Source organism: Somniosus microcephalus, chromosome 18, assembly GCF_052327205.1.
Source record: "Somniosus microcephalus isolate GS21.2 chromosome 18, FLI_Smic_1.0, whole genome shotgun sequence".
In the NCBI taxonomy this organism is placed as follows: domain Eukaryota; kingdom Metazoa; phylum Chordata; class Chondrichthyes; order Squaliformes; family Somniosidae; genus Somniosus; species Somniosus microcephalus.
Genome location: NC_141004.1, coordinates 63,727,259 through 63,751,043, shown reverse-complemented (window position 1 = coordinate 63,751,043; position 23,785 = coordinate 63,727,259). Strand labels below are relative to the sequence as shown.

General features: G+C 44.4%; 1 protein-coding gene across 1 annotated transcript in view; it reads left to right on the top strand.

The window, feature by feature from the left end:
- Positions 1–6,927: 6,927 nt before the first annotated feature.
- Positions 6,928–23,785, top strand: part of bcas2 (BCAS2 pre-mRNA processing factor) — a 39,820-nt gene continuing 22,962 nt past the window's right edge. The window contains exons 1-2 of the mRNA XM_086011582.1: positions 6,928–7,056; positions 17,371–17,463. Of these exons, the coding sequence (XP_085867708.1) occupies positions 6,964–7,056; positions 17,371–17,463 (186 nt within the window). The 5' untranslated portion in view covers positions 6,928–6,963. The remainder of the gene's footprint in view (positions 7,057–17,370; positions 17,464–23,785) is intronic.

The following is a 23,785-nucleotide window of genomic DNA, read 5'->3' as shown; positions in this document are numbered from 1 at the left end:
ACCTAGAAGTTGCCAAAATCTGACATCCAAGTGACAGTTCAAGTGGTGCAAATCCTGCCGGGACCAATTTGGAGGGATCGCAGTGTAAACTGGCGGTCAGATTCTCACTGAATTAAAAGTCCTGAATCACCATGGCTGGCTGACAGTCTGATCTCAGCAGGCACACAGTGTCATATAACACACAATTTAAAAAAAAATCTGGTCTCTGGAGATGCCTCCCCTCAGAGTTAGCTGTGTAAATGGGCCATTCCATTGTAGCCAACATTGTAAATTTGAACCGTGATAAAGATACGGGACTCGATATACATGCTGTGAGTATTGAAGTGCTTTTTGTTTACCAGCACTAGGACAATCCCAGACACCCATATATCTCTTCCACTACTTCATTTGTGCCCTTACTGTTTTATTGTTTGTAATGTATAATGAATTAAAGGACATTTCATCCCCCCTACCCCCTGGTCCCATCAACTCTTGCCGGGATACTGTCCAGGTGTCAAAGGTGCCTCGACCAAGTGACGTTTCTTCCCCCATGAGGCTAGTCGACGGGCCATTTAACCATGGGGGAACATCATAGCTGCTGCCAATCCTTTTCTCACCCGACATTCACAGAAGTGCACTTTGCGGCAGGGGTCACTGGATGATGAAGAAGGGCAGGAACCCTGGCTGGCTATTCTCCTCTCTAGCCCAGGGGTATTGAGGCCAGTCTTCCTGCTACCTCATTGAGATCAGCCAGCGGAAGTTTTTTTTGAAGGACATCTGTTTGCAGTGACTAAAGGAAACAGGAAAATGTTTTTTTTTCCAAACAGCTCAAATACATATTTAATACTGTACTATTTAAGTTGTGTTGTTGTTTTCCTTTAGCAGTTGACTAGAGACTGTAGTACCTTGGGTCTGGTCTCAGCTCTTTCGAGCAGGGCTACAGCTATAGTTCAGGCTATCAATGTGCACTTGACATTTTGTAAATCAGACCTGGATTTTTAATTTTTACAACGGCCAACAGGCCTTTAAATATTTTGTTGTTTGTCCATCACAAAATGGAAGTACCTCATGGTATCGCAGGCTAAAGCTGGTGTATGCATGCTGGCATGTAGTGCATTGTAACAGCTGATGGCACATTTCCATGGTGTGTGGGTAAGGTTCATGGATACTCATGCACACTCTCACCTGCTGCATTGTAACGGATAAGGATGCTGTGTTTACACTGCCAGGCTTACCCTTTCCAACAGGGACCAAGTAAGAAGGCAGAACCTGTTGTAACATGTTGCCATGAAAATATCTGAGACATACAACAACAACTACAACCTGCATTTATATAGTGCCTTTAACGTGGTAAAACGTCCCAAGGCCCTTCGCAGGAACATTATCAAACAAAATTTGACACCGAGCCACATAAGGAGATATCAGAACAGGTGACCAAAAGCTTGGTCAAAGAGGTGGGTTTTAAAGAAGGAAAAAGAGGTAGAGACCCAAAGAGGTTTAGGGAGGGAATTCTAGAGCTTAGGGCCTAGGTAGCTGAAGGCACGGCCGCCAATGGCGGAGGTGGTAGATGGGCAATCTTTGCTTCAAAGATTATAAATCCCGCAACACCAAATGGAACTCAGTTGTTGTGAAAGTCAATCTGCTTTGCGCAAAATGAATTTGTTCTTGCAATAAATTACCTTCAGTCTCCTAGGCTCTACGTCTGGGAATTCCCTTTTAAATCCTAGGCCTCTCCGCCTCTCTCTCCTCCTTTAAGACCTTCCTTAAAAGCACTTCATTGGTCAATCTTTTGGTTACCCCTCTCAATATCTTTGGCTTCATATCTAATTTTTGTCTGAATACGCCTCTGTGAAGCGCCTTGGGACATTTTTCGATGCTAGAGTTGCTATAGGAAAGCAAGTTGTTGTAAATTGAAATCTAGTTATTTGATGATATGTAAATGCTACGCAAAAATAGCACACTCTGAGTAGAAGCTGGCGTTTGGAAAGTACATCAAGTGACTGCAGAACCCATGAGATCATTTGACAATGCAAATTTCATATTCCATTAGAATATAAGAAGTAGGAGCAGGAGTAGGCCACACGGCCCCTCAAGCCTGCTCCGCCATTCAATAAGATCATGGCTGATCTTTGACCTCAATTCCACTTTCCCGCCCGATCCCTATATTCCTTGGTTCCCTCAGAGTCCAAAAATCTATCGATCTCAGCCTTGAATATACTCAACGACCGAGCATCCACAGCCCTCTGGGGTAGAGAATTCCAAAGATTCACAACCCTGAGTGGAGAAATTTCTCCTAATCTCAGTCCTAAATGGCCGACCCCTTATCCTGAGACTATGCCCCCTGGTTCTAGACTCTCCAGTCAGGGAAAACAACCTCTCAGCATCTACCCTGTCGATCCCTCTCAGAATCTTATATATTTCATATGAGATCACCTCTCATTCTTCTAAACTCCAGAGAGTATCGGCCCAATCTACTCAATCATTAATAATGTAAGAGTCAAATTATGATTAGTGCTATTCTCATATGCTTGTTTAATACGTGCATTAAAATAGAGCAGGGAAGAGTTTGGTACGAACAAGTTAAATATTCAGATGAGGACAAGCCAATTCTAATGTCTACCTGATAGCTGCTGAACTGTCAGCTAAAATAAACATTTTAAAACGTTTTTAAAATTAAAATAAAATATCTCTAAACAGTCATTTTTTTCACTTATTATTTTAAATTTTGTTTTAATTTTATTTCTAATTAATATATTCTGCGCTTATTTTTCTCTCAAAAAGTAAGTTTAAACACCTCTGCCGGCCATCTCCCACTGACCATTCTGCTGCTGGGGCCAGTTATAGAAGCATAGAAAAATAAGAGGGGGAGTAGGCCATTCGGCCCTTTGAGCCTGTTCCGCCATTCAATATGATCATGGCTGATCCTCTCTCTCAATACCATATTCCCGCTCTCTCCCCATACCCCTTGATGTCTTTTGTGTCGCGAAAGCTATCTATCTCCTTCTTAAATATATTCAGTGACTTGGCCTCCACAGCCTTCTGTGGTAGAGAATTCCACAGGCTCACCACCCACTGAGTGAAGAAATTTCTCCTAATCTCAGTCCTAAATGTCATACCCCGTAGGACAAATTGACATCTGCTTCATTGAAAACTAACTCCAACTACAGTCAATGGAGGCCCAAAAGCTTAAAGATTGACATAGCTGCATCTTCTTCTTCTTCTTAGGTAGTCCCTCAGAACCGAGGATGACTTGCTTCCATACTAAAAATTAGTTCTCAGGTGACTGATGAGTCCAATGCGGGATCTACCGTTTCTGTCACAGGTGGGGCAGACGGTGGTTGAAGGGGCGGGTGGGTGGGGTGCTTGGGTTGACGTGCGCTTCTTGCACTGCCTGCGCTTGGCTTCCGGTTGCTCCCGGCGAAGAGGCTCTAGGTGTTCGGCGCCTTCCCGGATGCTTCTCCTCCACTTTGTGCGGTCATGGGCCAGGGATTCCCAGGTGTCGGTGGGGATGTTACACTTTTTCAAGGAGGCTTTGAGGGTGTCCTTGAAACGTTTCCTCTGCCCACCTGGGGCTCCCTTGCCGTACTGGAGCTCCGAGCAGAGCGTTTGTTTTGGGAGTCTCGTACCGGGCATGCGGACGATGTGGCCCGTCCATCAAAGCTGATCGAGCATGGTCAAAGCTTCGATGCTGGGGATGTTGGCCTGAGCGAGAACACTGACGTTGGTGCGCCTATCCTGCCAATGGATTTGCAGGATCTTGCGGAGACAGCATTGGTGGTACCTCTCCAGTGCTTTGAGGTGCCTGCTGTACATGGTCCATGTCTCTGAAGCATACAGGAGGGTGGTGCTGGGTTTGTGGTCCTGGTCTTCAAACGCTCTCTTCCTCAGGCGACCGAAGGCTACACTGGCACACTGAAGTTGCATCATATATGCGATTGCCACTGTCTTTTAAAGCATCAAACTGGCAAGCTCATAGAGTTAACTTCTCCATGGCATGAGCAGTTGGGACGTGCTCAGATGAGATCGCTTTTCCATGGCACTCTGGGAGTTGGTAGGTTGACCTGACTGAAATAAGCCAAGGCATAAATGTTGGCAATGCGCAAAGGTACAACGAGGCAGAATCCCAAACCTGAGACCTTTACCACTTAGAAGGACAAGGGCAGCAGGCACATGAGACCAACATCAGCTCCAAGTTCCCCTCCAAATTACACACTATCCTGACTTGGAAATATATCGCCGTTCCCTCATCATCGCTGGGTCAAAATCCTGGAACTCCCGACCTAACAGCACTGTGGGAGTACCTTCACCACACGGACTGCAGCGGTTCAAAAAGAAGGCCCAGCACCACCTTCTCAAGGGCAACTGGGACTGGGCAATAAATACTGACCTTGCCAGCGATGCCCAGATCCCGATTCCCAAGAATATATATTTTTAAAAGAAGCGGCGTTAAATAGCGCTTACGCACACAGACATCTTTTAATCATTTCACGAAAGCAGCATCAATGTCCACACATGCCAATCAGAAAATAACCCAGCTTACAAAGCCCCCAAAAAGCTGACAGCTCAAAAACAGCCCTGGCTGTAGGCCTAAGACCTAACGATGAGGGACTTTAGTAGCACACTGGGCGTCAGACATGTGCAACTTCCTTGAGCTAAGTGCGCCTGTAAGGAAATAGGTCCCCTGACAACAGCAGGAGAACCAGGAGAAGCAGAAAGTGAAAGACGCGGCATTATTCATTCAAAGAAATATATCTGCAAAGCACCAGTTTCTTGATTTAAATGCAACAGTACTGCTTGTGTCAACTTAGGGTTCGGTGGAGAAGTTCTCAGTGATTACACTATCACTTCCACACAGTCTTAATCCCCCTTTACATTCTAAACCTGATCAGCTGTAACCAGCTCTGCAGTGTGCTGTGGGATTAGCACGGGGGTGGGTTCCACAGCACCTGCTGTTGCGGGCGTGCAGTTGCTCGAAAACTAAAAAGTGCGACTTTCATCTCTGTCTGCAGGCCTTTCCCAATACCCAAGGAAGGTCCACACAAGCCAGCAAGTGGAAAAAAAACCCATTGCTGAGCCGGTATGGGCAGGCTGAGCACCTGACCCAGCTATGGCCAGAAAGCAGAGAAGCTGGTGCCTCCAGGGGGCAGCATTTATATTTGCAACTGGCGTGCTGCCTCCAACAATGGCTTGGCCAAAACACCTCTTGAGGTGGTTCTCAGCTTTAGGAACATAGGAACAGGGGTGTTGAGTCTGTATGTTCCAGTTAGGTTTAGGATCAATCACTGGACACAGACAACAAGAATAACTTTTAACAGGTCTTTACTATTCGAAGGTCAGGGCTGAACTGCCCAGCAAGTCCTTGCACAACACTTATATACCGGTGTGGTCACCACCGGTATTACAGTATTACAGTATACAGCAGCCAAGAGAAAGTAGTACATCTCTTAAGGTAGTTCTCTTAAGGTGGAACAGGTTACATACACCACAAGGAGGAGGCCATTCAGCCCCTCGAGCCTGTTCCACCATTCAATGGGATCATGGCTGATCTGTACCTCAACTTCATTTACCCGCCTTGGTTCCATATACGTTAATACCCTTGCCTAACAAAAATCTATCAATCTCAGTTTTAACATTTTCAATTGACCCCCAGCCTCAACAGCTTTTTGGGGAGCGAGTTCCAGATTTCCACTCCCTTTTGTGTGAAGAAGTGCTTCCTGACATCACTCCTGAACAGCCTAGCTCTAATTTTAAGGTTATGTCACCTTATTCTGGACTAATGTTGCCTCCATCTTAAGCACAAAATTTAAAGAAGGAAAAGCGATGGAATGCAGGATATGCCGGAAGCTTAGGTTATGCCAAGTCCGTGTCCCATTGCACTCTCAATCTAATTCCTAGGGGGTCATTTTAACCCAATCTGTCAGAGGGGAAGCCAACGGGATTGGATTGGCCATCCATTTTAACACCTTACCTGCTTCTACTGATTGGCAAGTAAAATTGTGCAGGTTATAAAATGGACGGCCGATCCGATCCCAATCCCGATAGTTTAAAATTAAAATTAACCCCACATGTCTTAGATGTCACCTATAACTCAGTTGGTAGCACTCTCGCCTGAGTCAGGTTGTAGGTGCAAGTTCCACTCCAGAGACTTCACAAAATATAGGCTGACACTTCAGTAGAATACTGAGAGTGCTGCACTGTCAGAGGTGCCATCTTTTGGATGAGACGTTAAACCGCCTCTCAGGTGGATGTAATAGATCCCATGGCACTATTTCGAAGAAGGGCAGGGGAGTTCTCCCCCGTGTTCTGGCCAATATTTATCCCTCAACCAACATCACTGAAAAAAAACAGATTATCTGGTCATTATCACATTGCTGTTTGAGGGATCATGCTGTGCAATTGGTTGTTGTGGTTCCCACATTACAACAGTGACTCCACTTCAAAAGTGCAGCATTGGCTGTATAGTGCTTTGGGACGTCCTGAGGTCATGAAAGGCGCTACAGAAATGCAAGTCCTTGTGCCGAATGGCCTCCTTCTGTGCTGTGCTATTCTATGATTCTACTTTTTTCATGACAGATCTATATTCAGAGCTGGCAGCTTTTTGTGCAGCTGTTGGTCAGCTTCTCCTAGCTTTGTAGGCTGGCGATGTATGGCTTGGCTTATTACAAAGCCATGTGGACACATGGGGCACCACTGAATGCTGCAACAATTGAGTGACACTGGACATCCCTGGGGTTTTGGGGCACTCACTGGGCACGCATGCTCAAAAGCTGCAGTGCTTGTGCGCAGGCGCGGTTCGCTTCCATTGTCAGGGGGCTCCTGTGGCCTACGCGTGCGCACTCGATCAGGTGCGCAGGCGCAGTCCGAAGCGCTTTGATGGAAGTTTGTGGCCCTTGAAAGTGCGCGCAGGCGCAGTGGGCTGCACCGTGAGCCCCCCCTTTCCACCTCAAGGTGCGCGCAGGCGCACTGCGGTGAGCGGTGGTTAAGATGGCGGGTCCGCTCGCTGTTGCCGGCGATGTTGTGGTGGACGCGCTGCCATACTTTGATCAGGGCTATGACGCGCCGGGTGTTCGAGAGGCGGTGAGTGCCGGTGTGGCTCCGTTGGTGAAGGGGGGAGAATATTGTGGGGCAGGGGTCGGGGAAAGGTCAGTGGAGTGAGGTTCGCCAAACTGGCTCAGCTCTGAAACTGGAGCCAGGGGTTGTCAGCGGGACTGGGGGTGAGTCCAGAGCAAGGCGCCATCAGTATAAGACAGTCACTAACCGGTACAAAAAGTAACGACATGTTGGCTTTATTATCTCAAGCTGGATTGAAAGAAAGAAAGACTTACAGAGGCTATACGGCACAGAAACAGACCATTCGGCCCAACCAGTCCATGCTGGCGTTTATGCTCCACACGAGCATTTCTATAGCGCTTTTCACGACCACTGGATGTCCCAAAGTGCTTTACAGCCAATGAAGTACTTTTTTTTTGAACTGTAGTCACTGTTGTAATGTAGGAAATGTGGTAGCCAATTTGCGCACAACAAGCTCCCACAAACAGCAATGGCCAGATAATCTGTTTTACATAGAAACATAGAAGATAGGAGCAGGAGTAGGCCATTCGGCCCCTCGAGCCTGCTCCACCATTCAATGCGATCATGGCTGATCATCCAAATTCAGTACCCGGTCCCTGCTTTTACCCCCATACCCCTTGATCCCTTTAGCCTTAAGAAATAAATCCAACTCCTTCTTGAATATATTTAATGTATTGGCCTCTACTGCCTTCTGTGGTAGAGAATTCCACAAGTTCACCACTCTCTGGGTGAAGAAATTCCTCCTCATTTCTGTCCTAAATGGCCTACCCCTTATCCTTAGACTGTGACCCCTGGTTCTGGACTCCCCAACCATCGGGAACATCCTTCCTGCATCTAGTCTGTCCAGTCCTGTCAGAATTTTATAAGTTTCAACGAGATCCCCTCTCATTCTTCTAAACTCCAGCGAGTACAAGCCCAATCGACCCAATCTCTCCTCATATGTCATTCCTGCCATCCCAGGTATCCGCCTGGTGAATCTTCACTGAACTCCTTCCATGGCAAGAACATCCTTCCTCAGATAAGGTGACCAAAACTGCACACAATACTCAAGATGTGGTCTCACCAAGGCCCTGTACAACTGCAGCAAGACATCCTTGCTCCTGTACTCAAACCCTCTCGCTATGAAGGCCAGCATACCATTTGCCTTCTTAACCGCCTGCTGCACCTGCATGCTTACCTTCAGCGACTGGTGCACAAGGACACCCAGGTCTCGTTGCACTTCCCCTTCTCCCAATCTATTGCCATTCAGATAATCTGCCTTCCTGTTTTTGCCACCAAAGTGGATAACCTCACATTTATCCACGTTATATTGCATCTGCCATGCTTCTGCCCAATCACCCAACCTGTCCAAATCATCCTGTAGTTTCTCGGCATCCTCCTTACAGCACACACGCCCACCCAGCTTTGTGTCGTCTGCAAATTTGGATTTTGTGATGTTGATTTAATCGATAAATATTGGCCAGGACACTGGGGAGAATGCCCCTGTTGTTCTTTGCAATAGTGCCGTGGGATCTTTAACATCCACCTGAGAGAGCAGACGGGGCCTCGGTTTAATGCCTCATCCAAAAGCTGATACCTTTGATAATGCAGCTCTCCCTCAGTACTGCATTGGTGTGTCAGCCTAGATTTTTGTGCACAAGTTTCTGGAGTGGGACTTGGACTTGAACCCACAAACCTTCTGACTCTGAGGTGAGGGTGCTACCAACTGAGCCACAGCTGACATGAGAGGAATTCAATGCTTCAGAGCCTATCTGCAGTATTGTGTTCAGTTCTGGGCACTGCACCTCGGGAATGACATATTCGGCCTTGGAGGGAATGCAGTGTCGATTCACTAGAACCCTCATTTGAACAATGGTGTAACATTTGCAATTCTCCAGTCCTCTGGCACCACCCCTGTATCAAAGGAGGATTGGAATATTATGGCCAGTACCTCTGTGATCTCCTCCCTCAATTCCCTCAGCATCCAAGGATACATCCCATCCACTCCTGGTGATTTATCTACTTTACGTACAGCCAGCCTTTCGAATACCTCCTCTTTATCATTTTTTATCCTATCAAGTATCTCCACTACCTTCTCCTTAACTATGTCTATGGCAGCATCCTCTTCCTTGGTGAAGACAGATGCAAAGTACTCGTTTTGTACTCAGCCATACCCTCCGTCTCCATGCGTAGGTCCCCTTTTTGGTCCCTAATTGGCTCCACCCCTCCTCTTACTACCCTTTTATTATTTATATGCCTATAGAAGACTTTTGGATACCCTTTTATGTTGGCTTGCATTCTATTCTCATACCCTCTCTTTGTCCCTCTTATTTTCTTTTTCACTTCTCCTCTGGCCTTTCTATATATGATGTGGAGATGCCGATGTTGGACTGGGGTGGACAAATGTAGGAAGTCACACAACACCAGGTTATAGTCCAACAGCTTTATTTGAAATCACCAAGCTTTCGGAGCGCTGCTCCTTCGTCAGGTCAGGTCAGGTGAAGAGAAGCATACAGGCACAGCATATATAGTCAGAGAAAACTGCCAGATGATTACAGGTAATCTTTCTAACTGCCCTTTATCACACCTCAGCAGAGAGATAATCACAACAATCAAAGGTGTGAATGGTGTCCAAACAGGTCAGTCAGGAAAACATTACATCAAAGAACAATGAGGTGGGGTCACAAGGGGTCAAATGTTGCAGATGCTGGGGTCTGTATGAAAAACAGAAAAAAAACTTTGCTGGAAATCACAGCAGGTCTGGCCGTATCTGTGCAGAGAGAACAAGCCAACGACGACTCGAGTCTGGATGACTCTCTTATGCTTCACTTCATCTGACGAAGGAGCAGCGCTCCGAAAGCTTGTGATTTCAAATAAAGCTGTTGGACTATAACCTGGTGTGTGACTTCCTACATCTTTCTAATATATAGCCTGATTCTCTGATGTATTTGCAACCTGACATCTGTCATATGTGCTCTTTTTCTGGTTCATCATATTTTCTATCTCTTTCGTCATCCAGGGAGCCCTGACTTTAGTTGCCCTGCCTTTCCTCCTAGTGGGAATGTACCTCGACTGTACCAGAACTATTTCCCCTTTAAAGGCAGTCCATTGTTCCATTACAGTTTTGCCTGCCAATCTTTGATTCCAGTTTACCCGGGCCAGATTCGCTCTCATCCCACTGAAATTGGCCTTCCCTCCCAGTTAAACATTTTTACTCTAGATTGCTCTGTCTTTTTCCATAGCTAATCTAAACCTTATGATACTATGATCACTGTTCCCTAAATGTTCCCCTACTGACACTTGCTCCACTTGACCCACCTCATTCCCCAGAACCAGATCCAACAATGCCTCCTCCCTCATCGGGCTGGGAACATACTGATCCAAAAAAGTTCTCCGAACACACTTCAGAAATTCTTCCCCTTCTCTGTCCTTAACACTACCTGTATTACTATCCCAGTCTATATTAGGATAGTTGAAGTCCCCCATTATTACTACTCTATAATTCCTGCACCTCTCTGCAAATTTGTTCCTCCATATCTTTCCCACTATTTGGTGGTCTATAGAATACACCCAGTAGTGTAATGGCACCTCTATTTCTTAACTCTAGCCATATAGATTCTGTCATTGACCCCTCCTGAACATCCTCCCTCTCCAGCACTAACATTCTCCTTAACCAATACTGCCACACCTTTCCTATACATTTTATAACCAGGAATATTGAATACCCAATCCTGCCTATTTTTGAGCCAGGTCTCTGTTATTGCCACAACAACATATTCACATAGCCTGCAGCTCACTTACCTTGTTTACTACGCTTCTTGCGTTCACATACATACACTGTGAACCCATCTTGGACCATCCTGTATTCTCTTAGTTTAACCCCACCTAATACCGTACTATTTCTGACTTTAGTGCTTTCTGCCTCTCCCAATCCTTTGAGCACTTTATTTCCCCTTTCTAATGTTACTTCATGGTACCCATCCCCCTGCCAAATTAGTTTAAACCCTTCCCAACAGCACTAGCAAACCTGCCCGCGAGGATATTGGTTCCGGCCCTGTTGAGGTGTAACCCGTCCGGCCTGTACAGGTCTCGCCTCCCACTGAACTGGTCCCAATGCCCCAGGAATCTGAAGCCCTCCCTCCTGCACAATGTCTCCAGCCATGCATTCATCTGCTCTATCCTCCTATTTCTATACTCACTCGCGCGTGGCACCGGGAGTAATCTGGAAATTGCTGCCTTTTGAGCTCCTGCTTTTTAATCTCTTTCCTAGCTCCCTGAAATCTGCCTGCAGGACCTCATTCCCTCTTTCTACCTATGTCGTTGGTACTGCTATGGACCACCACCTCTGGCTGTTCACCCTGTCTAGCCAGGGTTTTGTATAGCTGCAGCATAACTTCTACCCTCTTGTATTCTAGTCCTCTAGATATAAAGGCCAGCATTCCATTAACCTTTTTGATTGTTTTCTGTACCTGTTCATGATATTTTAATGATCTGTGTATCTGGACCCCTCAAGTCTCTTTGGACCTCCACTGTTTTTAGCTTTTCACCATTTAGAAAGTACCCTGTTCGATCCTTTTTGGGTCCAAAGTGGATGACCTCACATTTGCTTAGATTGAAATCCACTTGCCACAGTTTTGCCCATTCACTTAATTTGTTGCTATCCCTTTGTAATTTTATGCTTTCATCTACACTGCCTACAATGCCACCTATCTTTGTGTCATCGGCAAATTTGGATGTATGACTTTCTATGACATCATCTATAAGTCGTTAATAAATACTGTGAATAGTTGAGGCCCCAACACAGATCCCTGCGGGACACCACTAGTCACATCCTGCCAATTAGAGTGCTTGCCCATTATCCCTACTGCCAGTCTCCTGCCGCTCAGCCATTTTCCTAACCAGGTCAATAATTTGCCCTCAATTCCGTGGGCTTCTATCTTAGTTAACAGTCTCTTATGTGGGACTTTATCAAATGCCTTCTGGAAGTCCATATAAATAACATCCATAGACATTCCCCTGTCCACTACTTTAGTCACCTCTTCAAAAAATTCAGTCAGGTTTGTCAGGCATGACCTACCTTTCACAAATCCATGCTGGCTCTCTCTGATTAACTGAAATTTTGAGGTGTTCAGTCACCCTATCCTTAATTATAGACCCTAGCAATTTCCCGACAACAGGTGTTAGGCTAACGGGTCTATAATTCCCTGGTTTCCCTCTCTCGCCATTCTTAAATAGCGGAGTGACATGCACAATTTTCCAATTTATAGGGACGGTTCCTGAATTGAGAGAACTTTGGAAGATTATAGTTAGGATAATCTGCAATGTGCGCACTGACTTCCTTTAATACCTTGGGATGGAAACCATCTGGCCCTGGGGATTAGTCACTCTTGAATGCCATTATTTTCTTCATTATTGTTATTTTACTTACATTAATTTTGTTGAGTCCCTGTCCCTGATTCAGTATTAGTTTCCTTGGGCGTTCCGGCATGCTGTCCTCTTCCTCTACTGTAAATACTGACGCAAAGTAAATATTCAACATGTTTGCCATTTCCTTATTATCATTGACAATATGACCATTTTCAGTTTTTAAGGAGCCGACATTGCTCCTGACTACCCTCTTTTTCCTAATATAATTGTAAAAATTCTTTGTTGATTTTGATATCCCTTGCAAGTTTCTTTTCATACTCCCTTTTTGTAGCTCTTACTATCTGTTTTGTGACCTTTTGCTGTTCTTTGTATCGTTCCCATTCGCCAGGATCTGTGCTATTTTTTCCATTTGCTCTTGCCCCTCGGGGGTACAAACTGATTCTGTATCACATTAAATTTTTTTTGAACATCTCCCACTGATCTGCTGTCATTTTACCCGTTAACAGATTTCCCCAGTTTACTGTGGACAGTCTCTGCCTCATCCCGTTGAAGTCGGCTTTACCTAAATCTAAAATCTTAGTAGCTGTTTCACGTTTCTCCCTTTCAAACACTACATTGAACGCGATCATGTTATGATTGCTATTGGAAAAATGCTCACGCACATTTAGGCTGTTAACTAAATCTGGCTCATTACTAAATCGAATATGGTTTGCCCCCTTGTTGCCTTTAGGATATATTAAGAAAAAAAGTACTTCATTGGCTGTAAAGCGCTTTGAGACGTCTCGTGGTCGTGAAAGGCGCTATAATAATGCAAGTCTTTCTTGGTGTAGAAAATGATCCCGGACACACTCAAGAAATTCACTACCTTTCTGACCGGTGCTGGTCTATATGGAGACAGGATGGGAAGATGTATTTAGAGTGGGAGCAGACTGCTGTGGAGTACGAACATTGGCATAAGCAGGTTGGGCCAAATGGCCTGTTTCTGTGCTGTAGACTATGTAGTATCGGCAGGCTAGGACGGTGAGAGCGAGCGAGGGAGGGAGACTGGGGATGGGGCAGGCAGGGTAGGGGAGAGTGTGAGCAAGCAATGGGGAAACATGGGCAAGGGGGGTATGGGGAGAGAGAGAGAGTGTCGAGGTGAAGGTCTATGTGGATGAAGCAGGTGGCAGTAGATGCACAGTAATGGATGGTAGAGAAGATGTTTGGATTGGGGAGGAATAAAGCCACCCTACATGAGGTTTGTATGGGTTAGGGGCGAGGAGGCGAAGAGAATAGAGGAAGATGAAAGGGATTCTTGGGAAGAACTCTTGAAAGAAGTGATGCAGAGTGATCGCCAAGTACAAAATGAACCTCCTGCACATACAGCTGAAATATGGAATGGAACTTTGTGGTGGCATCAGTTGCGCCCCCCCCCCCCCCCCCAGTGCAAGAACTTTGTTTAAATTAAGAAACTCAACTATAATGCCCTCCCAAAGTGAATTTAACTCTTTGGTAAATTCATCTGCCAGTACCATGAGCCTTTTCAAATGAGCATTTCTAAGGGTTGGAGATCAGGCCTTGTAAACCACCTCCCATCATGTGCACCTCTACCAAAACTAAGTTCATGGCTATCCTTATTACCCTCAAATCGGTCAGACTGCTGCAGATGATAGCGTTACTGGAAAATGAGTCCGAGGATGAACTATGATTCGCTCGGGCTCTTTTCTCTTTACGCTCTATTCTTTCTTCATAGGTGACATTCTTTGCTCATCATCAGTCTTTTGCTGATGATCCCACTCTATGTTCATAAACTTCCTTAAGAACACAAGGCACCAGTACTCCCATCTTTCATTCCTCTCGCAATGTATAATCACTAAATCTTGGCCTCCTACGTTGGAGTACTAAAAAATCTTTTGTTTTTTCAATTCTTTAAACCTTGTTTCTCAGTGTCTCTCTAGTTTGATCATCTGCCATCTATTAGCTTTTGTATGTCAATCCTTTGCCCTTTTTCAACAGTTGACACCTTTGGGCTCACTATTGCCTCTGATTTTAAATGTAACTTGCACAGCCCCCTCCATTTTTAAATCTGTCTTCCAACAACTTAGTTTCTTCTTTTATGCAAAGTATTTATTTTCACTTTAGCATGTAGCTTTTATAACTTTCTATAAATCTCCTGTTTGTCCAAGTCTTGAATGTTACTCCCATATGGACAACGTGCCAGAAAAGGCTTGGCAGATAGGTGATCGCTTTACCGCTGTCTTCCAAGTTCCCCCGTGCAGCTATTCTTGTGTCTGTGTTTTTCTACTTCTCTGGCCATCATTGGCCCTTTGAATTACCCTGTATTGTTCTTAAACTTCAAATGTTCGGCCTTGCATATGCTTCCTTCTCCCAGCATCCTTACTGTGTAGAAATTGAGACTTGTCTCCTGGTCTCCAGCTCTAATTTGTGCTTTTGGTGGATTGAAAACTGGAACACCTTCAATGCCCCAGTCTGCCCTTTCTTCAAGCTCTTAAAAAACAGACATGGCATCATCTAATCAAAATTCCTTGAATTTTTTTCTTGACTTCTCTCAGAAAACAAAGAGTATGAGGTAATAGATTTTTTTGGGGTTGGCGGGATGTTGGCAGTGGTGTGTTGTAGGGATTTGTCTCGCTCCCATTTATATAAATGATTTGAACATCAGCCCAAGACGATATCAAATCAGTATCGGGTGGTATGGCAAACTGAGGACAAATTAAGAGAATACTGGAGGGCAGAGACAGGTTCATGGAATCTTATCCACCAAGAGTCAACAGAGTAAAGAGCAGCTCGAGCGAGCCTCAAAGCCTACAAAATTGAAATAGGACCAACCAGCTACAGTAATAAGAAATTTAAGTGCAAATAGGACCAAGTTGCTTGTGCTACGAGGAATGGATTGGCAGGTCTGCTATTTGGACACCAGTGGATTAAACCGTGTTTTTGGCAGCCGCATTGAGTTTATCTTCAGATTAGGTCAATGAGAAATTTTAGAAACTGGGGAATTGGAAGAGTGATCTCGGCTAGAGCAGTGTTGTCAACATTCACAATTTCTTCAGTGTTTTATTGATTTTTGCATCATTGTTTTAATGCGTGCAATTCACAGGGGTAAAAAGCAAAGAGGGAAAAGTTAAAAGATGGTTATTGCAAAATCAATAAATCTTCAACTAAATCGTAAGTGTTGCCAATGCTGCCATATAGATATAACTTTGTATATGCATTTCAGAAAAAAACATCACTTGACACCTGTGTGTTAAAATGTTTTAACGGTTGAGGGATCACGTTCTAGTTTCATTGTGGCCAGGTTTTAAAGATGAATTCAATCTGACTCCAGTGCATTCAGGCCTGTAATAAGATTCAGTTAGAAATGGAATGCCCATCAAGTGCAAAAAAAATAGTTGAATTCCAACAGTAATAATTTCTAACACAAAATGGAATAACTGCGAACATAATAAATCTAATCTGCAGATATAGTGCTCGATCAGAAATGTAATGTCTGACTAAATGTAATTGCACTGTACATTCTGTACAAACTAAACCTAAATAAAACCATGTCTGCTTTCATTTCTCACCTTTCCAGACTTTGAATTTGGTATGGGTGACAGCAGAAGTTTATGCTTTCCAGAAGCACAGGGTGTCTGCACACTGTCTTTGCACCTGACATTTGACATTGAGTAGAATGGGCCTATATTCTCTCGCGTTTAGAAGAATGAGAGGTGATCTCATTGAAACGCACAAGATTCTGAAGGGGATTGACAGGGTAGATGCTGCGAGGTTGTTTCCCCTGGCTGGAGAGTCTAGAACCAGGGGTCATAGTCTCCAGATAAGGGGTCGGCTATTTAGGACTGAGATGAGGAGAAATGTCTTCACTCAGAGGGTGGTGAATCTTTGGAATTCTCTCCCCCAGAGGGCTGTGGAGGCTCAGTCGTTGAGTGTATTCAAGATTGAGATCGATAGAATTTTGGGCACTAAGGGAATCCAGGGATATGGGGATAGGGTGGGAAAGTGGAGTTGCTCTAGAAGTTCAGCCATGATCTATTGAATGGCAGAGCAGGCTCGAGGCAGGGCTGTATGGCCTACTTCTCCTATTTCTTATGTTCCTGTGTTGCCTTGAATTTAGCCGAAACCAGTAAATCAAAGCTTCCTCAGTAACAGTTGGGGTCCTTCATGAAATGAATTTGAAACATTCTCAACTCAGGTTACATAGAATAGAACAACCGGTAAATGGCTATAAATCGTCAGTCTTGCTCAGAAGCTATAAAAATGGCTGTGATTTGGAAAGCTCGATGTAGTAGGGGTGCCCTAAGCCATCAGGGGCGCTACACTTTTGATCTGTTTTAATAGCTGAACTCTGTATATTCTACAGAGATAAAAAGAAGAAAAAACTACACACGCTGGAATCTGAAATAAAAACAGACATTGCTGAAAATGCACAACAGGTCTGTCAACATCTGTAAAGCGAAAAGATGGGTTCACTTTTCAGGTGTAGACCATTCACCAGTAGTTTTAGTTTCATCCTGACCACCTTATCCCAGAAGCACCATGGCCAATTCTAGCACTCTTTAACTGCCGCTTGATCCCAGATCAGTTAACTCTGCACAGACCAGAGATAGAGCCCCACATAGCAGTGGTCTCCGGATAGTGATCAAGAGTGGAACCCTTACTCTTTTTAAACTCTCTCTCTTTTTGCGCCCCCCCAAACTGTCACCATGAGGGTGCTGAGATCAGCTAACTCCACACAGGCCAGGAAACTGTCCCCTCCCTGACCTGTGTAGCTCTGTACTGCAGTCAGTGCACTGAGCTATTGACGGAACTGCTGCCCTCCTTATGTTTTTTGCGCAGTACACAAGAATGGCTCCCAGGTGCCTGCCATGCCATTCTGACCTAGTGGTTAAAGGTGCTACTGCATTCCTGCCAGGATTAATGGCGGACCTCCTAATATTTAGATTCTCATCGCTTTATTCTTTCCTTGTCTTTCAGGCAGCTGCCCTGGTGGAGGAAGAGACCAGACGTTATCGACCCACAAAGAATTACCTGAGCTACTTGCCTACACCTGACTATTCAACATTTGAAGTGAGTACATAGCACTTCTGTTAACTCAGTGCCTGGGGTTTGCGACTCTAAATTGTCTTTTCAGGTGTTGATTAGAGTACAAAGAAAACCTGCAGTCAGCGAATGTTGTGCAGAAATTCAGTGCACAGAAATAAGGGTGTCGGAATACAAACCGAAATCTGCCAGCAGCATTCCGCCACTTCATCCAAGTGGCCATTCTTTGTGTGAACTTGGGCAATGAATGCTGCAGGCTGTATTTATTGTGAAGGACACCATTTCTGGGGTTGATCCTGGTGTCCAAGCACACTTGCTAAATGCTGCCTTGCTTAAATCAACACTGCCCTGGGGCCTTTTTTTGTCAGTTTTGGACTGGATATTGCATTTACCGATTGACCCATTTTAAAGTTCCTTCCTTCATCCCCCACAGAGGTGGTGGAGACAAAATGGGGTTGCGAGGGATGGAGATTGGGCTGACAAACTAAATCTCCCTTGGTGTTGCTCATGGGAAGTGAGGATGCGCTATAGTCCTCGGGTGTAGTGGACTAACGTGGAGGTGAGGGAGGGAGAGCAAACGTTTTTGCTAGCAACTTTAAAAGCTGTTAGAGGTTCTGATTGACTGTACCTAAATAAAAGTACAGTTCCCCACCGTGTAAAGCGGGTGCAGTCAAGCAAACTCGATTTGTCTGCTATACATGATGGCCAGTATAATGTTATATAATTTTTAAAAATTAAATTAAAAAAATTTCAATTTTTTAAAGAGTTAATCTTCATCCTCCGATTTTTCACTCTGCGTACATGTACAGTGCTGTTACTGAATGCCTAAATGACAACTGGCACGTGATCCGATGATGATGAGGTCTTTGAAATCTCACTGTCAGCTCTTCCTCAGAAACTTGGGTTAGAGATGAAAGATCTGGATCTGTTAAAGGGCCGTCTCACTGTCATGTTCATTTTAAAACGGAGCCCGAAGATGTCCAGCTCCGCAAGAAGGGCTCGCCACAATGGCGTGAGTTCTAGAGGCCACGCGGGAGGTTAAAACTTAATGACAGGTAATCGCACTTTAACAAAGTGTGAACAGCTGCTTGAACCGCCCGACATAGTCGGTGTGCTTAATACATTATTAGCAGCAATTTTGTAATTGACCTCTATGGCCATTTGCCCGATAGAAGCGGCTGTCCGGGATAAGTGGTGGGGACTGTGTTAAAATATAGCGGATGAAGAGTGGCTGGGGAACGGGTCCAGGAGTCTCCAAAAAATAAAATAATGGCACGTAACGATGGCCTAGCAGCAGACGAGAGAAATAGGCAGTCGAGTACAGGTAGCAGCATGGTAGTTGGACCAACACGCGGGGCACCACAGGCCACAGTGTGTCACAGGCCAACAATCGTCTGGGGAATACAACGCTGAAGTGTGAACCTGAAGAGAGGAAAATAAATATAAATGAAAACTTTAAAAAATTGAAATATTTACCTGGAGGATCATTATTGTTCAGTCTAATAGTCCCTGTAAATATCTAATGGTTGCGTCTGTAGTCATTATACATGCCTAATAATCACTAACTATTGATTACTGTTCAGAGTAACAATCCCTGTAAATATCTAACAGCAGGACCACAAACTTTGGCCTGACTTCTATGCTCTGGGCTATTGGCAACAGTGGCTCAAAGCGCCAGCTCTTCCTGAGTATCCGCTCGTGGTTCTTTTGCTGAAAGCTGCCAGGCATCCATCAACCACACCACCTCCATGCTGAAAGCCACCGTCTTGTAGTGGTTGGCAAAAAATTAAGTGAGAATCCCTGGTGCTGGCACGAACTTCAAAGAACCCATAGAAGTGAAAACCATCTCTAAGAATGAAACCGTAACGTCTGCTCAGAGCATTGGGGTTAAGGAATGGGATCGCGAGAGGCAAACCGGACTGCCGGCTGACCTGTGTGGAGCACTGGCTGTCGACAAAGGGAGAGCAAAGAAACATTCTTTGAGGCAAGAAGGGCAACATTGTGCAGAGTCGTGGCAGAGAGGCAGGCAGGCGGGCGATGAATCACAGCAGGATTCCCAGTGATGGGAAACCTCGAGGGCTGAAGCACAACTGGGAGCAGGCCACTGGCAAAATAAAATGTTATCTTTGGACAAGAGAGGGGCAGGAGAGCCACAGAGAACTGTTTTTTAAATAATTAAAATTTCGCTAAGATATGGGGCCAAAGCAGGAGTTCAATCATAGGAATATGCGAAAAAGACGGAGAGGAAAAGACCAGCTCATTGCACGAGGCAACATAACCTCCAGTGCTCCCCACCTCCCAGCAGCCATGTGATATCCTGGGAGAGTCCAAAGAACAGACTTTTAAAAAAAATTAAAAAAAAAAAAAAAAAACCCTAGGCCAATTCGGACAAAAAATAATTCTGTGAAGTTCCTCTTCGATCCTCAGCATCACAACTACCTTTTGTATACAGCAATGTTTGCCTCGTTCCGGAACTCAGCCAGTTCCCTTTTGAATGTTTGCAGGGAGTCTGAGCTCACTGCATGAGATGGCAACCTTTTCCAAATGTCAGTGACCTGTGAAATGAAAAACCACCTGACATCTAACCTAGTTCTATGCTTACGTAATTTATATGTATGTCCCCTTGTTCTCTGTAACTTACCTAATTCAAATAATCTCTCCACATGGATGCAGTCTAGACCCTTCATCATTCTGTATATTTCAATCAGGTCTCCCTTGAAGTCTCTGCAGCTTTAGACTGAAAGGACCCAGCTCCCTGAGCCTGTCATGATAACAAAGGGTTTTTCAACTAGGTATTAATCTAGTGGTCCTCCTCTGAACTTTTTCCAGTTTCCAGTTTTCCAGTTTTCCATATTCTTGATGGGGCCTAAACAAGGTCTTGTGCAGGGATATTATAGTGCTCTTTGTTTTATATTGGCTATGCATCCTAAAACACTCTCTGCTTTCACAGTAGCACTGGTTGTGGATCTTTAGAGACTTTTGCACTATAAAATAAAGACTTGCATTTATATAGCCTTTCACAATCTCAGGACATTCCAAAGTGCTTTACAGCCAATGAAGTACTTCTGAAGTGTAATCACAGTTGTAATGTAGTAAACTCAGCAGCCATTTTATGCACGGCAAGGTCTCACAAGCAGCAATGTAATAATGACCAGATAGTCTGTTTTTGTGATGTTGATTGAGGGATAAATATCGGCTAGGACACTGGGTAGAGCTCCCCTGCTCTTCTTCAAAATGGTGCCATGGGATCTTTTACGTTCACCTGAGAGAGCAGACGGGGCCTCGGTTTAACATCTCATCCGAAAGACAGCACCTCAGACAGTGCAGCACTCCCTCAGTAATGCACTGGAGTGTCAGCTTAGATTTTTGTGCTCTGGAGTGGGACTATAGCACTTGGGTCTCTTTCCCTCAACAGGCATAAATTCAGAGCCCAGCATGGTATGCACTTGCTTGGCGTTAGCCCCACGTTAAATGTCATCTGCCAGATGCAGGGCCATTCTTCCATCTTGATCAGATTGTAATTTTTTAAATCTCCTTCAGGGTTCTGACACCACGCAGGTCTTTGTCATCTGCAATTACAGGGCAATTCTAGTCTCGCAGGATGTTGGATTAATGGTTTCACTGAAAGGGTTGCGAATGTTTGGAATTCTCTACCCCAGAGGGCTGTGGGTGCTCAGTCATTGAGTATATTCAAGGCAGAGATCGATTTTTTTAATTTTTATTTTTTTTTAATTTTATTTTTGGATACTAAAGGAACCAAGGGATACGGGGATAGTGTGGGATGATGGCGTTGAGGTAGAAGATCAGTTATGATCTTATTGAATGCAGAGCAGGCTGAATGGCCTACTCCTGCTCCTATTCTGTAATGGGGAAACGCTATGGAGAATGTGATGGCTCAAGCATCACCAGACATGGGCACAGTTAATGTTGAAATCTTCATGAGGAATGCTGACTAATGACAGGACGTACCAATATGTAGATTTTGTTCCCAAGACTTTACGTAGTTGCACATTTATTTAACCTGGTATGATTAGTGCAGATGATAATGCAGTAGTGCTGTGGCGAGTTATAGTGCATTGTGGTGTGATCCAGTTTCAGTGAGGGGTTGTATTGAAGTGTGGTGCACTAATGTAGAAGCACACACCATTGTGCTAGAGTTTGCCACCTGTTCCATTGATGCCCAAGTGAATGTGCAGTTTTGGCTGAAGAAGACTGTCATTTAATTGAGCAATAGCTCCAATTGTTCAGAGTGTGAGGCCGCAGTTACGGAGGAGAGCGAGGTTCCAATTGCTGTTTACGAGTGTGAGTTGCACAGGATAACCAGGTTCAGAGTGGTGCACTTAAAAGTGAAGCTGATAAATGGAAATCTCAACACCAGTAACAACAAGGAGATGCTGGTGGAGACACTCCGCCAGATGGAAGCAAGATCGAAGGGCCTAACTCTGGGATGTGAGAAGAAGTGGAGGTGATTCGCAGCACTGTAAGCCATCCACTATTTCCTGGCACAGAGTTTGGACAGCTGTCTGACGTGGTCTGTAGGCTGTGCCTGCAGTGATGCATTTGCCCCTGGGGTTAGTGCAAAATTGTGCTGCAAAGATGCAGAAAGCAGTTTTTCACTGGGGTGTGTTAGACTGCACTTTCAGTGTTTTTCCTCATTTTTCTTCCTTAGAATTTGAATGAAATTTTGGAAACCAGACAAAAATATTTTGGATACTTCTTGGTTAATAACAACCCCACCTTCCTACCCGCTTCCTGTTAGGTTGGAATAGTTTGTCAAGTTGATCTGTAGCATTTCTAAAGGAGGAAACATCTTTTGGAACTGCCTCTGCTTGTCTCATTTATTGACTCCTTATGTTTCTCTATCTCTAACTCCCACGCACTTTTTCTTGTCATTGTCTCTATCAACAATTCTCTAATTTTTCCGTCTCGCTCTTTCTTTAGGCCTCTCCTTCCCTCTGTCTCGTCTCCTATATGATTCCCACTCTACGCCTCACAAACTGCGTCTCTCGCTCTCAATCTTTGTTTCTGTAGGCTTCACTACCTCTTGTGCACAGTTACAGTTAAAGAATAAGACAAGCAATGTATTGCTTAGATACTGTTATTTTCATAGTCTCTGGAATTGTTTGTATAGAACTACTGTATTCAGACAATAAGTCTTGCTACCTGTGGGGACTGTAGAAATTCGCATTATTTATCGCGGGGTATTCTGTTGTAATGGGTCACGCACTCTATTAATGCATTAAGCCATATTTACAGTCCAATCTTGGATAATGAATTATTCCATATTCTTAACTAAAATAACGATTTGTTTCCTATTTACGATCCACTTTCAAATAATGAATACATCCAAATAAATGAATCACAGAGCTGTACTACAGAAAGCTCTATTTTCTAATTATGCAGAAATTCTTTTATAAGTTTCCAAGTTCCTAGTCAGGAGACAATAGTAAGAAGCCGAAGCAGTATCTGGGCAGGAGGTGAGTTTGATTCCCTATGCGGGGAGAAAGAAGTCTAAAGTTGGGCTGGAGCTTGGCAGCAAGGGAGTGGGGCAGAAATCTTAAGCATAACCATATGCAAATATTAATGTTGGGCCTTGGGATGTGGAGCCTGAATTGGGCCATGTAAGGGAGTAGACGGGTGTGTGTAGTTCTGGCAATGTCTGCCGGTGGGTTAGGATGTATCCATGTTCGAGGCTGTCAGTAAGGCCTGGTGAAAGGTGACAGCGGGCTGTGGGTGGAAGGTCTGATTGTTAATTTGTATTTGCTTTGTAAATGGCAATTTTTTCAATTCTGCTTTTTTTAGGGGTATATGGCAAGATGGGTGGCAGAACTATTGGTAGCTGAAAGGAGTTCACTTTTTAAAGAATTTGTTTGGTTTCTGGTGATTAGTTTTTAATTGGTTGCTTTTAGTAAATTTGAGCCAGTCAGCATACAACAGTCAAATTCGGCTGCTTGCTTTGTGTGACATTTGAACAATCCACTTACTTTTTATTCTACAGGCACACAGAGATGTCACTTTCCCATGCCCTACAGACATGCACCTGATGAAAATGTAATTCTATAGATGGTTCTTGAAAATAACTTTTTAAAAAGAACCCTTTTGACTTTTTTTGGAATCTGATCTTCAGAAAGCTCAGGCATTCATTTTGCATTTTTTGCAGCGCAAACCATGCATTTATATTTTTGTTGTATTTTGATTGATGAAGCTGGAATCGATGGCTCCTGCTGCTGCGTCATGTCGGGGTAAAAATTGCAACAAACGCCTTATTTTAAAAAGCCTCGGGTCAAAATAAATGTTTTTCTTCTTCTCTCGGTGTGGCTGACGCTAGCAAGGCAGCATTTATTGTCCA